The sequence below is a fragment of the Salvia miltiorrhiza genome, chromosome 4 (assembly GCF_028751815.1).
Source record: "Salvia miltiorrhiza cultivar Shanhuang (shh) chromosome 4, IMPLAD_Smil_shh, whole genome shotgun sequence".
NCBI lineage: Eukaryota > Viridiplantae > Streptophyta > Magnoliopsida > Lamiales > Lamiaceae > Salvia > Salvia miltiorrhiza.
This window is the reverse complement of record NC_080390.1, coordinates 20116004-20133524: the sequence shown is the minus strand read 5'-3', so window position 1 is coordinate 20133524 and position 17521 is coordinate 20116004. Positions and strand designations below refer to the sequence as shown.

Here is a 17521-nt window from a genome sequence, read left to right as displayed (position 1 = left end):
TCACGACCAAGAAGACATGGCAGACAGAAATGTGCAGTATATGGGAGACTTCACTCGGCCCGTCATTGGGGCCACGAACACCTCGGCCATAGTACTCCCCACTACCGTCAGAAATTACAACTTGAAGCCAAATGATTCAAGCTTGCTACCTCTTTTCTATGGGATGCCGAATGAAGATGCCTTGCAGTTCATTCGTGATTTCTGCACCCAAGTGCAAACCTTCTCGCTGTTGGATCTAACGGAAGAGCAGTTGAAGCTTAAGTGTCTCCCTTATGCACTTAAGGATCGGGCGAGGACCTGGCTGCGAGGTCCTGGCTGCTATCTCTACCGCCTAACTCCATCACCACTTGGGGGGAAGCTTGTGAGAGGTTCATGCTAAAGTACTACCCAAATCATAAGACACAGGAGATCAGAGCTCAAATCATGAACTTCATTCAAAGAGCTGATGAGCCTTTTCATGAGGCTTGGGAGAGATTTCAAGAGCTCCTCCGATAGTGCCCGCAGCACCAGCTAGCCCCAGTGATGTTGATGCAATTATTTTATGACGGGTTGTTGTAGACTGCTCAATTGACGGTGGATAGCACAGCAAGAAGTAACATTGCTACACCGACGAGCTCAAAGAGATTTTCAAGACCCTAGCTGAGAGCTCGCAATAGAAATCAGTCCATGGAAGGAAGGTTGAGGCCAGTGCAGTGGCACCCTAGTATGAGCTGCAGAAACAGATGGCAGAGATGATGAAGGGGATGCAGCAGTTGAAGATAAATAGGGTGGAACCACCCCCCACCCGTGAGCCTAATGCCGAGAGTTGTGGCATTTGTGGCGAGTTTGGTCATGGAGTCAATGAATGCCACAGGATGGGAGAGTACACACCTGAAGGAGAGGCCGAGGTTTATGCAGCCCAAGAGTACCAGGGAAGACCGCCATTTGAGCAACGCCCTATGTACAATCAAGGGCAACAGGTCTCAAGTACGGGATGGAGGATTCAACAGAACTCGGGATGAAGAAATCAAGCTCCTGGCCAAGGGTCAGGATTAAATTAAAACAACCAATTCTCCTGACCTCCACAACAGATGGGCTATCAGAGCCAACATCAGTTTTATCCACCTCGTAGTACTTTCCTCAGCAATATCAGCAGCAGTATCCTCAGCAGTACCAGCTGTTTTCCATGCAACAAGGGAATTTTTAGCAGCCGCAACAGTACCAGAATGCTCCCCAGTAGTTTCAGAAGCATGCTCTACCTCAGCAGTTGTCTCTTGAGGATACCATGCAATCCTTCATGGAGATGACCAAGCAGAACATGGAGTCTCAGCCCGCTACTATCAAGCGCCTTGAGACAACTGTTGGGAAACTTTCTGGTACCTTGAACCAGATTTAGCAGCAACAATAGCCAGGGAAGCTTCATGGCCAGGGATTGCAGCCCCACCAAGCTCAAGCTGTTACAGTCCTACGTAGTGGAAAGGTGGTGGACAACAAGGTGGAGGCCCTACTGATGAGCTTCCTAAGGAAACCCGTGAGGAGGAGATTGTGAAGGAGTTGCCCCCACCAAGAGAAGAAGAGAGGAAGAAGAGCCCGAGGTGAAGCTTCACAAGGCCACTAAGCCCTATAGACCGCCGATCCCTTACCCTAGTCGGTTGAGGAATGAAAAGCAAGACCAACAATTCACCGACTTCTACAGCATGCTGGCGAAGGTGAATATCAACTTACCCCTTTTGGACGTGATCAGAAACGTCCAGGCCTATGTGAAGTTCTTTAAAGAGTTGGCCTCCAAGAAGAGGAAGTTCGTGGACAACGAGAAAATTCTTGTGTCCGAGGTTGCAAATTCCATCATGCAACAGCCCTTGCCGCCAAAGCAACGTGATTCAGGTAGTTTTGTTATCAATATTGCTTTAGGGAATGGTAAGGAAGTGTCACACCCCAATTTCTGAAGGAAAAACTATAACTGAGGTGCAACTAAATCATTGAAATGAACAAGGGAAAAACCTTGTAAAATACGAATAATGGGATGATAAATCGGGATTCGCCCCTTTGGATGAAGAAAGGCAGATATCCAAACGTACTAATCCATCGACAAACATTACAACTTTAGGATCGCAAGTTTAGTTTCATGCTTCAGATAACCAAAATTCATTAATCGAAATACTTAAGAGTCAAGAGTCTAATCTTACCAAAAGATATCATTTAGAGTCATAACATAAAAGTCTTAAGTCAAGGAAACGAAAAACAAATAAAGGCTAGTACTACAGCAGAAATCAAAACACGGAGTTGAACCCCAGCCTCAGCTCACCCCGTCAACACCAGCCATCAACCTGAAAAATATTTGAAAATATTTGGGCTAAGTACTAATGTACTTAGTGGGCTGCAACTTTTAAAACATTTCACAATTCGTAAGAGCAGTTTATCCAATCATTCATGACATAACTTAGAAGGTTTTAAAGTAAAAGAACTTCTAAGCATGTTAAAATATTTCATTTTATTAGCGCGCCATTGTCACACTCTGTTTAGTTACTCGCTGTGATACCGGACCTTTTAGCCACCGACGTATCACTTTCTCCCATAACACTTGCCCCGAGGACGTAACTCAGACAAGTTGAATTGACTTCGGGACGCTACCCAGGCAGGCCTTACATGATACATGCTCTGGAACACATCTAGCCAAGCACCCTTATAACGCCTCTTACATGAATTAGTGCCCGATGGAGATCAACCCACCGAAACAACTAACAAGTGTACACAATTATCAAATAACGTGTTAGGTCATAAGAGAACCTCGATCGATCCATGAATTGCGAGCCTTAAACATAACAGAGCGCACAAAAATATTTATTGGATAAACAGTTTTCAATTCATGAAACATTTAGAGCTTAATAACTCAAGCATACATTTAAAAAAAATAAGCCCACCTGTAAAGGCAATGCCTGTCGTTTAATCTTATCTCTGAATCGGAAAAGCAGTGCTAATCCTCACGATCCACGAAGCCTACAAGAAATCTATACTCTTAATAGGTCTCCTGAATCTAATCTTAAGTCATAGTAAAGTGCTTAACATTCTATAATTCACTTAGCCGGGTTTTCAAAATTTAATGAATAAATAATTGAAAACTAAATTTTTTGAGTTAAGGACACCAACAATATCCTTACTCGTTTTTCCTTTATTAATTGGATTTATGAAAACTAATTTAAACCATGATGCAATGCATAGCTCATTCCATACTTAAACATATAATAAGTAATTACTTAAAATGTGCATATAATAATATAATAATATTATGCACATTATTCTTAAAATAAAAGTCAAGCCCAATAATTAAATAAGGGCAATCCATACTCTTTAAAATAAAAGGTCCAACTTAATTAAATAAGTTTGCAGCCCAAAATTGGGCCCAAACTAATTAGGGCAAGGGCCTATCCCTTTAAACACACACACACACACACACACTAACACTAACACTAACACTAACACTAACACTAACACTAACACTAACACTAACACACGCACACACACTCAGTCACCCAGCTCCCCCCTTTCTCCCCTTCCGGCAGACTACTGCAGCCGGCCTCCGGCCGCCGCCGCCGCCCCCTGAGCTCCATCTCCCTCTGTCTCTCTTTCTCACGACAACTCACACACCCACACTATTGAAGTGTGATGCATTTATCTAGAATATTCTAGAGAATTCACCACTAGCTAGATTAATCTAGAGTATTCTAAATAATACCTAGGAGAAGTATGAGTATTCTAGAGATTAGATATTTAAAATAGAGTATCTAGAGAATTCCTTAAGTAGATACTAGTAGAGAATTCTAGATACAAGCTAATGTAGTGGGATCTAGAGAGATCTTCCCACACCTATAAATAGAGCTCTTGTAAGCCATTTGTAACCAATCTCAAATATCTCAAAAACATAACTCTATCTAATATTATCTAAGTTCTTTGGAGACAAGAGCTCCACTCTAAAATCATTCTCTCTATCTTCTATACACACTACACTCACAATATTCTCTACACCACTTCACAACAATCACTCACCACACTCAAACCACTCTATAATTACCTCCATTTTCTAACAAGTGGTATCAGAGCTTGTTCGATCATAAGCGGGCGTTATGGCGTCGTCAAGTCTCTCCATCACGACTCCAATATTCAATGGAGAAAATTATGACTATTGGAGTGTTCGTATGAAGACTTGCCTTGAATCCCATGATCTTTGGGATGTCATTGAAGAAGGAATCACCATGCCGGGAGAAGATATCGACAAGACATCCTCATCCGAGGTACGTAAGAAATTAAAGCAACAAAATGCTAAAGCTCTTTATCTTTTCCAACAATCTGTTAGTGATTCTATCATGGCAAGAATTATTCGAGCCACTACTGCAAAAGAAGCTTGGGATATCCTTAAGGAGGAGTTCCAAGGAAATGTTAAAGTTCGAACCATTAAACTACAAAGTTTAAGGCGAGAACTAGAGAATCTTAAAATGAAAGATTCGGAAGCCGCAAAAGATTATTTCTCAAGAATAATGGAAATAATCAATCAAATGCGGTCATACGGAGATAACGTCTCCGATGAAAGGATCGTACAAAAGGTCTTAATCAGCCTTACCGAGAAGTATGATCCAGTAGTGGCGGCGATTGAAGAATCAAAAGATTTGTCAAAAATGCCTGTCGCGGAGCTGATGGGTTCCTTGGAAGCACACGAGCAACGATTGAGTAGGCGACATGAAAGTTCACTTGAGAGTGCCTTTCAGTCCAAACTCAACGTTAGAGGCAATAAGTCAAGGAGCGGCGGAAATTTTAAAAGCAATCACAACGAAGAAAGTTCCAGCAACAAGGAGAGCAAGGCAAATTTTCCACCATGCGGAATTTGCAAGAAGACAAATCACTTGGAGAAGGATTGCTATCATCGAGGAAAGCCACAGTGCAAAAACTACAAAAGGTTCGGGCACGTGGAAAAAGATTGCAGAGATAGAAGAAATCATCAAGCCAACTATTCAGAAAATCAAAATGAGAAGGAGTACATGTTCTATGCATGTCACTCGGCAACAGAAGCACGAGAAGAAGAATGGTACATCGATAGCGGATGCAGCAACCACATGACATCCAACGAGACCATCTTCCGTGAGTTAGATACTTCAGTCAAGACGAAGGTGAAGATGGGCAATGGAGAACTGGTGGAGACGAAAGGGAAAGGTACAATTGCCATAGAAACTAATAAAGGTACGCGATTTATTAGAAATGTTCTCCTAGTACCTCGTCTTGCACAAAGTCTATTAAGTGTTGGCCAAATGATGGAAAGTGGATATGCCCTCCACTTTGAGAAAGATTCTTGTCGAATTTACGACAAGAAAAATAACCAAGATATTGCAGTAGTAAAAATAGGAAAAAATAGAAACTTTCCCATTCAATGGCAATATCCACAAAAGGCAATGGTGGCTCAACTCGACGATACGAGTCTATGGCACCGGAGATTTGGGCATTTCAACCTAAATGCCTTAAGGCTACTTCATCAGAAAAATATGATGAGAGACATGCCTCTTCTAAATGAAAGAGAAGGTGTATGCGAAGGATGCATGATCGGAAAGCAACACAGACAACCATTTCCAACGGAGAAAACATGGCGAGCCAAGGAGATACTAGAGCTTGTCCACACCGACGTTTGCGGTCCAATGCGCACACCTTCAGTAAACCAAAATAGGTACTTCATACTCTTTATTGATGACTACTCTAGAATGACTTGGGTATATTTCCTCCAAGAAAAATCAGAATTCTTTAGAATCTTCAAGAGATTTAAGAACTTTGTGGAGAAACAAAGTGGTCGCAAAATAAAGAAGCTAAGAAGCGATCGAGGTACCGAATACAACTCGAAAGAGTTCGACAAGTTTTGTGAAGATGAAGGTGTGGAGCATCAACTAACCGTGGCCTACACTCCACAACAAAATGGCGTGTCAGAAAGAAAGAATCGAACAGTCATGGAGATGGCGAGATCCATGCTAGCGGAGAAAGGATTGCCAAAGAAGTTCTGGGCGGAGGCAGTGTATACATCAGTCTACCTACTCAACCGATGTCCAACAAAGGCCGTGCTAAACAAGACGCCGATCGAAGCTTGGTCAGGGCAAAAGCCTTCAGCCAAACATTTGAGGGTCTTTGGAAGTATCTGCTACATCCACATTCCCTCAGTAAAAAGACAAACTGGAGGACAAGGCGGAGAAGGGAATCTTCCTCGGCTATAGCTCTAAATCCAAGGGGTATAGAATCTACAATCTTGAGACCAAGAAGCTGGTGACAAGTCGAGACGTGGAATTTGACGAACAAGCCTCTTGGAATTGGGAGACAGAAAGTGTTGAAAGGCAGACAACAACTACACTCCTAAAAGAAGTCACAAAACATGGAGAACAAGATCAACAAAGCCCACCAAGGTCCTCTTCAGAAGCCAATACCTCAAGTGGATCCGACTCAGACTCCTCACCAGACTTTCCACCTTTTCGGGTAAGAACTCTAGCAGATTTATATGAATCCACTGATATATATGAGACATGCAACTTTTGTTCTTTGGAGCCAAGTAACTATGCAGAAGCATCCAAAGAGAAAGTTTGGATTAAAGCAATGGAGGAGGAGATACAAATGATAGAAAAGAATGATACTTGGGAGTTGGTGGATCTTCCAAGTGACAAGGAAGTCATTGGAGTCAAATGGGTGTTCAAGACAAAGCTAAATCCTGATGGTTCGATCCAGAAGCATAAGGCAAGACTTGTCGCAAAAGAATATGCTCAAGTACCAGGAGTTGACTACACAGAAACGTTTGCTCCAGTAGCCCGGATGGACACAATTCGAGCACTTATAGCTCTAGCGGCTCAGAAGAAATGGAAAATCTATCAGCTTGATGTTAAGTCAGCCTTTCTCAATGGAGATCTAATAGACAAGATATATGTGGAGCAGCCAGAAGGATTCACAAAGCAAGAAGACAAAGTTCTTCGTCTCAAGAAAGCACTCTATGGGCTCAAACAAGCGCCACGAGCCTGGTACAGCAAAATAGATGGATATTTCACCAGTCAAGGATTCATGAGAAGCAAGAACGAGGCCACTCTATACATCAAAACTCTAGGTACGGACATCCTGATTGTCTCTCTTTATGTTGATGACTTAATTGTCACAGGAAATAACACAAAATTGATCGAGGATTTCAAGAGAGACATGATGAGCACCTTTGAGATGACGGACTTAGGATTAATGCACTATTTTCTCGGAATGGAGATAAGTCAAGAGGAAGAAGGCATCTTCCTATCACAAAAGAAGTATATTGAAGATATGCTCAAGAAGTTCAAGATGCAAGACTGCAAGCCAGTGGTTACACCTCTCATTCCAAATGAGAAGTTGAAGAAAGAAGATGGGTCAAAACCGACGGATTCTACAAACTATCGACGTTTGATTGGGAGTCTACTATATTTGACGGCAACAAGGCCTGACATCAAGTATGCAACAAGCCTTCTATCCAGATTCATGGAAAGTCCGAAGGAGACCCACTATGGAGCAGCAAAGAGACTTCTCAGATACCTGCAAGGTACGCTCAACTATGGTATCTAGTACAAACCAAAGTCTGACTCACAGATCAGTGGATATAGCGATAGTGATTGGGCTGGATCTCAAGATGACATGAAAAGCACCTCAGGCTATACTTTCAAGCTTGGCTCAGGAATTTTTTCTTGGGGATCAAAGAAGCAAGACTCAGTTGCACTATCAACAGTAGAAGCTGAGTATGTTGCAGCAGCCGAAGCAGCATGCCAAGCTATATGGCTTAGAAGAATACTAGCGGATATGGGCGAATCGCAAGACTCATCGACAGAGATCTACTGCGATAACAAGTCAGCTATAGCAATGGCTAAGAATCCAGTTCAACACAATCGCACCAAGCACATCGACATCAAGTATCACTTCTTGAGAGATGTTGAAGCAAAGAAACTTATCGAGATGAAGTATTGCCCAACAGAAGAGCAATTGGCGGACATCTTCACAAAAGCACTACCAAGGGATAGATTCCAGTTTCTACGAAGAATGCTTGGAGTAACCGATAAATGCATCAAGGAGGAGTATTGAAGTGTGATGCATTTATCTAGAATATTCTAGAGAATTCACCACTAGCTAGATTAATCTAGAGTATTCTAAATAATACCTAGGAGAAGTATGAGTATTCTAGAGATTAGATATTTAAAATAGAGTATCTAGAGAATTCCTTAAGTAGATACTAGTAGAGAATTCTAGATACAAGCTAATGTAGTGGGATCTAGAGAGATCTTCCCACACCTATAAATAGAGCTCTTGTAAGCCATTTGTAACCAATCTCAAATATCTCAAAAACATCACTCTATCTAATATTATCTAAGTTCTTTGGAGACAAGAGCTCCACTCTAAAATCATTCTCTCTATCTTCTACACACACTACACTCACAATATTCTCTACACCACTTCACAACAATCACTCACCACACTCAAACCACTCTATAATTACCTCCATTTTCTAACACACACGAACTGAAAGGCCACCGCCTCCTCCCTCGAAATCCCGCTGCCACCTTTAAAGCTCTGGCAAAAGGCAACAACGGCTTCACGCCACCACTGTCAGCACCCTCTCTCTCAAAATTCCAGCAACAGCCTCCACCACCATAGCCGCCGCCGCATGCCCGGCTCTCTTGACGGCTGGAGGGACGCCGCCTTCTCCCCCTCTCTGAAAAACCCTAGCTCCTGCCTCCCTCTCTCTCTCTCCGTCCTTAGCCCGACAGCAGCGGGCGGAGCCGCCGTGCTGCGCCTCCCTCTGTCTCACGGCCCTCTCTCTCTGCGCACTCTGGCCGACAGTAGCGCGGAGCCACCGCCTACCGCCGCCTGCCCTCCTTCCCCTGACTCCCTCTATTTCCGGCGAACTTCAGCGGAATGCCGCCGCTGCCCTTTCCTCTTGACTCGACTCTCAACACAGCAAGCATACCCCCAACAATCAACAGTCAACAATCCAAGCTCAAGTTCAAATTTTTCATGCTTTCTTAATATTCAATAACTTGTATTTTCATTTGTATACACAACTTAAAAAGTTCGTATTTTTACAATCTTTACAAAAAAAAATGATGTGATGGATTTATTGGTGCTTTAATGAATGTGTGTGTATTCGTTTGTGAATTTATCCTACTGTGATGTTGAATATAAAGAAACAAGTAGAGGAGGTGAAAGGTAAAACCTTGAGGAATTGAATTTTGGGAGGTTAGAAGATTATCTTCATGAGAACAAGACCGAAAGAAAGAAAAAAAAACTGAGAACGGCATACACTAATCGAAGCTGGCTATGGAGGATTTGGTGTGCTTGGATGAAACTTTTGGTGTACGGGGCTTCTTTAAGAAGAAATGCAAATAGTGAATGAGGCTTCTTAAAGAAGAAATGTGAATAGTGAAGACTACGTGGATGCACTCTCTCCATAATTTGATAATTACAATTAATAAAAATCTAATCATAATTAATAAAATATCTAAAGATTAGTGGATGAATTGGGCTTAATGCATGAGATTGAGCTCAATGAGGTGTGGGCTAGATTATGAATGGACTTTCATTTACACTATTCAAAACACATTAAAACTAAATGCTAAAATTATAAAATCAAAAACCCAACACATATAAATAATTAAAGTCCAACACAGACTTTAATTTAAATCTAGTAGAAATCAATATTAATTATGTATGATATTTCACATATACACATGCTCATATTTAAATTAATATGGAATGCACAAAAATTTAAATAACTTAAATATATACGGAAGCTTTTGAAATTCATTTTTGTTGGAATTAAATAAATCATTTTTCTTTTATCCGGCGTGAATCATCTTAATCTAAGCTTAAAATAAATTCTAAACTTAATAGAAATGGGTGGGGTATTACAGGAAGCATCGGGGATGCTTGACTTGGGGGTCGGGATGAACTTGATGCCATATTCTATTTTTAAACAACTAGAGTTAGGCGATTTAAAACCCACTCGAATGTGCTTGCAATTAGCAGATAGATCAGTGAGGTATCCTCATGGGGTAATTGAGGATATCCTTGTTAGAGTGGGTGGATTGATTGTGCATGTGGACTTTGTTGTGTTAGAGATAGGAGAAGTGCATGAGAATGGCAAGGAATATACGTTATTGCTAGGAAGACCATTCATGGCCATGACTAACACATTGATTGATGTTAAAAATGGAACAATAAAAATGACCGTGTTAGGAGAGTCCGTGTCCTTTTTCGTGCACCATGGTCGTGCTATGCCATCATCTACTTTTACTAATGAATGTTCTTACATAGATGCTATTGATGGCTTGGCTAAGATGGTTTTTATGCAGGAGCAAGAGATGGTTGAGGTTTTTGCTGGATCGGCGGACATGGAGGAGTTTGCTCGGGAAGCCGAGGAAAGTGAGAGAGAACGAAGGGACAAACTTCCCATTGATGAGCCCGTGGTTCCCGAAGATGCCACGAAGAGTAAGAAGCCGAAGTTGGAGCTCAAGGAGCTCCCTAAAAACCTCAAGTATGTGTATTTAGAGGAGGGTGAGGAGAAGCCCGTGATCACTTCCGCCGAGCTCACGCATGGGCAAGAAATGGCGTTGATGGAGGTATTGAAGAGAAACAAGGAGGCTTTTGGATGGGGGCTTGCTGACATTCGTGGCATTAGCCCCGCCACATGCATGCATAGGATACACCTCGAGACGGGAGCAAGGCCTAAGCGAGACGGCCAACAGAGATTGAACCCCATTCTCATGGAGGTGGTGCGCAAAGAAATTCTTAAGCTATTGGCGGAGGGGATCATTTACCCCATTGCCGATAGTGAGTGGGTGAGCCCGGTGCATGTAGTGCCCAAGAAAGGAGGGATCACGGTTATTCTTAATGACAATAAGGAGTTGGTGCCAACTCGTCCCGTCACGGGTTGGCGCATGTGCATCGACTATAGGAAGTTGAATGCCGTCACCAAGAATGATCATTTTCCTCTTCCCTTTATTGATCAAATGTTAGATCGTCTTGCTGGGCATGATTTTTATTGTTTTCTTGATGGCTTGTCAGGTTACTATCAAATTGCCATTGCTCCCGAGGACCAAGATAAGACGGCCTTCACCACCCCTTTTGGAACCTTTGCATGGAAGAGAATGCCTTTTGGATTGTGCAATGCATCCGGGACCTTCCAACGGTGCATGATGTCGATCTTCACAGAAATGATAGGTGAATTTGTGGAAATTTTTATGGATGACTTTTCTGTGCTTGGTAGCTCCTTTACTGATTGCTTGGCTAAAACTGATTTGGTGCTACAACGATGCATTGAAAGTGGTTTGACTTTGAGTTGGGAGAAGAGTCATTTCATGGTGACTAGTGGCATCGTGCTTGGCAATGTGGTATCGAAAAATGGTATAGAGGTCGATAGGGCTAAGGTTGAGGTTATTGAAAAATTGCCTCCACCCATTGATGTGAAGGGAATTAGAAGCTTCCTAGGTCATGCTGGATTTTACCGTCATTTCATTAAGGATTTTTCAAAAATTAGCCAACTTCTATGTAGGGATGTCAATCGGATCGGCCCGCTCGGCTTCGGATCAACCCACTTGGGTCATCGGGTTATTCGTTCGGGTTGATCAAGCTTTTTTTTTTTCGGGCTAAAATATTTCGACCCTAACCTTAACCTACTCGGTTTCGGGCTAACCCATCGGGTCAGAGAACTCATAAAATATATGTAGAATTTTCCTAAGTTCTTTTATCCTGTCAGACTGTCAATATAGCAAATATATATGCATTCATCATCAAATATAAAACAATCACCTAAGAAAGTATTTAAAAACTAAGCTTACTTACATGACATGAGAAATATAAATGTCCAACCATAATTTGTTGAAGTTTAAAATAAGTCAAACTACGTCATAGCAAATCACCAATTGAACTAAGTATTTAAATGGGAAAATTGCACCTAAATACACAAACTTTGCTAAAAATCCATATTTGACGCGAAGTTAGGATTTTACATTTTAATGCACCAACTTTCGTTGTTGTCCAAATTTGACACGACTTAATTCTTAAAAATTCAAAAAACATCCATTTTTTGTAAATAATTATACAAAGACCCACTTATGTTATAATTTGGGACATTTAAACCAAAACAAGATATTTCCTTATGATGTTTTCTTTTAAACCATTTTAGGCGCGGATCAAAGATTAAAAGAAAACATCATAAGGAAGTATCTTGTTTTGGTTTAAATGTCCCAAATAATAACATAAGTGGGTCTTTGTATAATTATTTACAAAAAGAGGTTGTTTTTTGAATTTTTAAGAATTAAGTCGTGTCAAATTTGGACAACAAAGAAAGTTGGTGTATTAAAATGTAAAATCCTAACTTCGCGTCAAATGTGGATTTTTGGCAAAGTTTGTGTATTTTCACGCAATTATCCCTATTTAAATGAATAAATGATATCCATGTTCAAACTTTTGTTGCATGTACTGTAGAGAAATTGTAATTCACATATAATAATTGAACTAAGTAAAATCGAATCATCATATATCTCTAAATGAATTCTGCCAACTCGTGAAGCTTCTTAAGCTCCATCACCATCTTCAACTTCTTCATCTTCGCTATCTGTTAAAATAAAAGTCTTCTGATGAACATATATGATAAAATTGGCAAGAAAATGAATTAGAACCTTAGGCAGTACAAAATGCAAATTTAGCATTTAATTTATTTCGAAACAAATTAAATTTTATTATCTAATTTAATAAGCTATGTACTTCAACAATTTGAACAATCTTTTACCCGTTTTGGGATTATATGAGAGATTAAAAAATGTATTATTTCGACTAATTTCTTAAAATATGTTTTTATTAAAAAACCAAGCTATATCAAGTTTAATTGCTGTTTCACATTTACTTATTAAATAAAGGCTATAAAGCTTTTGCATGCAAAGCCATGAGAGCAAAACTCCACCCAAATATTAAATAATCAAATTTGATTTATCACACCATCCTGAACTAAATTAATTTCGTCTGCCAATAGCCATGATTTGTGTTTGTTTGACTTTAGTTATCTTTATCCAATGTATACAAATACTACACTAACAAGCTAATAAGCTGTAAGCCTATAACAACATTAATTATATACAATTTCTAATAATGATAATAACAATTTTTAATGTTGCATTGCTAAGTAATAAACTAACAATAAATATACATGTTTGTTCAATATTTGATTATATTCAAATTTGTAATATATATTAAAACTAACGTATAAGATTAGTTTAGAAAAATAGATACCTGAACAATCTTAATTGCTTCTTTCGTGTTGTTGAGTGTTGATTGTTGGCTATTAATATATAGCTTTGTGTTCTGACAGAGATAGTAGAATTAGAATAAGGTTTGTAGAGGGTTAGGCACAGGCACAGCCGCACAATGTAGAGTTTGGTAGGGTTTGCGAAAATTTCCAAGTTTTAACGAGAATCACGTATGTAAATAGAAGATATAATACTGATATACATATTCTTAATTCCTTTTTCTGATATTAGCTGCAGACCAACGGGCTGACCCGCGAACCGACCGGGCCAGCCCGATTTACCCGGTAGCCCACTCAGTTAGGCCCGAAAAGCCCGAATTTAATATGGGTCATTAAAAATCGGCCCTAACCCGCTTGGTTTTTCGGTTCATTCGGGTTGACCCATCGGTTTCGGGCTATTTTGACATCCCTACCTCTATGTCATTTACTTGCCCAAGATGTGTCTTTTAATTTTGATGATTCGTGCATGCATGTCTTTGAGTTATTAAAGCTGAAATTGAGCGCGACACCGGTTGTGGTTGCACCCAATTGGTCTTTGCCATTTGAAATTATGTGTGATGCATCAAACTCCGCCGTGGGTGCGGTACTTGGTCAACGTGTTGATAAGATGTTGCGTGTGATTTACTATGCTAGCTTAACCTTGAATAGTGCACAAGTGTTACACCACCACTAAAAAAGAGTTGTTTGCTGTGGTTTTTGCTTTAGATAAGTTTCGTGCTTACATCATTGGTTCTAATGTTATTGTCCATAGTGATCATGCAGCTTTGAGGTATTTGTTGACCAAGTCCCAAGCCAAACCACGTCTTATCCGTTGGATTTTGTTGTTGCAAGAATTTGATCTTGAAATTAAGGTTAGGAAGGGGAGTGAGAACTCCGTGACCGATCATTTGTCTAGACTTGAGCATAATGTGGTTGAGTTGGGTCACGAAGTCATTCATGAGTCCTTTCCTTTTGAGCATGCATATGAACTTGCCTCTGTGCCTTGGTTCGCCGACATTGTTAATTATCTTGCTTGTGGGGAGTTAAAACCCAATCTAACATCCCAAGAGAGGAAAAGGTTTTTGGCTACTTGTAGGCAATACTATTGGGAAGACCCTTACCTCTTCAAGTTGGGTAAGGACGAGGTGATTAGGAGATGCATTCCTGATGTGGAGCAACAACAAGTATTGAAGTTTTGCCATGATGCCCCTTGTGGTGGGCATTCTGGTGGACAAAAGACGGCTCACAAGGTCCTCCAATCCAGTTTGTTTTGGCCAAGTCTTTTCAAAGATGCTCATAATTTTTATCTCGCTTGTGATCGGTGTCAAAGGGTTGAGAATATTGGGCGCAAGAATGAAATGCCCCTCACTAGCATCCTTATTGTTGAGATATTTGATGTGTGGGGCATAGATTTCATGAGCCCATTTCCTATGTCCTATGGTTTTGAGTACATCTTGCTTGCCGTAGATTATGTGTCCAAGTGGGTTGAGGCTATCCCCACAAGGACATGTGATGCTAACGTAGTCTTGAAGTTTGTGCAGGAGAATATTTTGTGTAGGTTTGGATTTCCCAAGGCTATCATTAGTGACAGAGGAAACCACGTTTGCAACATGCTTTTTGATAAGCTTATGAGAAAAAATGGCATCGCACACAAGGTTGTCACGCCTTATCATCCATAGACTTTGGGCCAAGCCGAAACAGGTAATTGGCAAATAAAGGGCATCCTCGAGAAGACGGTTCAGCCATCCCGCAAAGATTGGTCTTTGAAGCTCACTCATGCCTTGTGGGCGTATCGCACCGCCTTCAAGGGAGTCATAGGGATGAGCCCCTACCACCTTGTGTATGGCAAGGCATGTCATTTCCCGGTGGAGGTTGAGCACCGAGCCTATTGGGCCATTGATGGAACGCGCGCGCCCGTCGCCCGGCGCGCGGTATCAAAATAATTTGTGTATGCCCCAGACGGACAGTACACGCTCCTATTGCTCGCAACCAAAGAACAGTCTTAGCAGCAAGTATAGGGTCGATCCCACGGAGAGTGAGGAACTACTTTACTCTTCGGGTGCACAAATTGAGTTGTCACGGTCTCAACCTGTTTATCTGCACAAGTAAACTTAAACAAATATCAAATATAACAAGGGGTAAGGTTTACGGTTAGGTCATAACTGTTGTCAATATTTATTTCGGTCATAGGCATACTGATGATCCGTCCATGATCCGTATAGACTCAAGGCGTGGCCCAAAGACATTGGGGTGTTTCAAGAGGCTATACTTCACATTTAGGATGGTTGAGTCCATTGTGATCACTTGCTCCGAAGGTCACACAATCCCCGGTCACAAGGCAGTGCTTCACTCCTCCTTAGATAGTAGTCATACCCATTACTCACCAAGTATGACCCTCACCAACCTTCTCTCCCGAGGTCCCCAACTCTGCACTTTGAGTGACACATGCCTCCTGGACACAACTATTTCCGGCTTGTCAGCCGACCAGTCATAGACTTGCTACGACGCAGAAGTTACCTTCCTCGTTTGATAACCATGGTTTTATGTCTCGTCACAGTTGATGGATAGTCTCTAGAGAAGCCCAAGACTGAGAAAGGACAGTGTATCCCATCAATACTTTCCCCACCTTCCGAATCTACAACGCCTTTTGTTGACGCTGCTCAGCTACTCGGTCGTGGGTTTACCGGTTGTCACGCCCTGGTATACCCTGGCCTTTGCTTGACATGGACATCGTTTTACCGAACGGAGATCACCCGTTAGGCCCCTACAGTCCATGGCTTGGCACAGATCCGTCTGGAACCACGAGACTCAACCGAAAGAACAAATGCCTCACGAATGTTTTCATATTGACAACAATTATTTCCACCCCTTAAATCTCACCAAGGGAACTACTCACACATATTGAAAAATATAAATGCAAAATAAAATAAACACATGAATGAAAGGAAATTCGAAATACTTGATATAAAAATACCTAAGGCTACAACCTTGGCTTTGTTCGTCACAACGGAATTGAAATACGAAAAGCAACTAAATTGTTTGGTGCAAAAAATGTAAAAGAACTAAAAGTAAATTATTTTCTTGGTGAACTAACTAAAATCTAAGTCTAGAAGAGCACTAAAAATTCATCTATGAGTTGTGAAAACTGAATGTAAAACTCCTAAAACTGCTGTCAAAACTGCCCTGTCACTCCTATCAAACTGCCCTCTGCCAGCCACACATGCTGAAGTTTATATAGCAATTCGGTAAACCCTAGCCGGCAGACCAAATCTGGCAGATTATTTCCTTCCATATTTAGCTTGATCCTTGATTTGATTTGATAGATAATGGATCTCCAGCGGATTTGAGGTTGATTCCACATTATTCCAGATCCTTCCATTGCTAGAATTCGCCAGAATCTTCCGAGCAATCTCCTCCACACGTCTTTCCATATATAGCTCCAGCTGCTGACTGCTGTTGACGGGAATGGTCATACTAGCTGCTTTCCTCGATTGGCCTCATACCAGGTGGTACACTTCGAACGTTCCCGCGCCTCGAATGGTTCTGAGGGGCACTTCGTCGAGCTCTCTTCCTGGTTCATATATAGCTCATCTGTGCTGACTGCGACTGTTGTTATGGCCTTACCAACTGCTTCCTTCAGTTAGCCTTACACCAGGTGGTACGCTTCGGAGAATCCCGCGCCTCGAATGGTTCTGAGGGGTACTTCGCCGAGCTCTCTTCCTGGTAAGTTTCACTTCTGGAAGTTTGGATAGTTTTGTTCCGGTAATGCCCATTCTGGCCATATTTCGTGCATATGCCCTTTTCCGAGCTTCCTCCTCCTGAATACCTGTTTTCTCCCCTAGACGACTCAAACAAAACAAAAGAAAGAGAAAAATAGGGCCAAATGGCCCAAAAGTCGAAGACGCATCACATCTACACACTTAAACCATACTTGCCCTCAAGTATGCAGATGAATTCACAAAAGACTCCGACGAAAAGAGAATAAAGAAAAGAAATAAAGACTCAAGACATGAAACTGCACAGTTATCAGTTCAGATCAAACATGCATGCATCATCCGTAATATCATACCACAAACCATTGAGCAGGAAAATCACATGTAGAGATAGCAGTTTCTCTCACACACTCAAGTGTATGGCTAAGTGTATACTCTCATACTATGCTGCATTAGCTCACCTATAGGCTTGATCACGGATTCATAACAAGTGTTCAAATTGGTATAATTTATCAAAGGGTCTTTTAAA

The 17521-nt window shown here is 41.2% G+C and overlaps 1 protein-coding gene across 1 annotated transcript; it reads left to right on the top strand.

Annotated features, from left to right (window-relative positions):
- The first annotated feature begins 9890 nt into the window (after window positions 1-9890).
- Window positions 9891-14958, top strand: LOC131023122 (uncharacterized). The gene is made up of 4 exons (XM_057952664.1): window positions 9891-10926; window positions 11062-11484; window positions 13949-14759; window positions 14838-14958. Exons 1-4 carry the CDS (start codon window positions 9891-9893, stop codon window positions 14956-14958), a joined length of 2391 nt encoding a protein of 796 aa, XP_057808647.1.
- The last annotated feature ends 2563 nt before the right edge of the window (window positions 14959-17521 follow it).

Bases quoted from the DNA above. Each gene is read 5' to 3' on its own strand.
- LOC131023122 (XM_057952664.1), top strand. From the start codon at position 9,891: ATGGGTGGGGTATTACAGGAAGCATCGGGGATGCTTGACTTGGGGGTC. The intron at 10,927-11,061 runs GTTGGCGCATGT...ATGGCTTGTCAG, and splicing joins GCCAACTCGTCCCGTCACGG to GTTACTATCAAATTGCCATT. The intron at 11,485-13,948 runs GTCATGCTGGAT...AACCTTGAATAG, and splicing joins GGGAATTAGAAGCTTCCTAG to TGCACAAGTGTTACACCACC.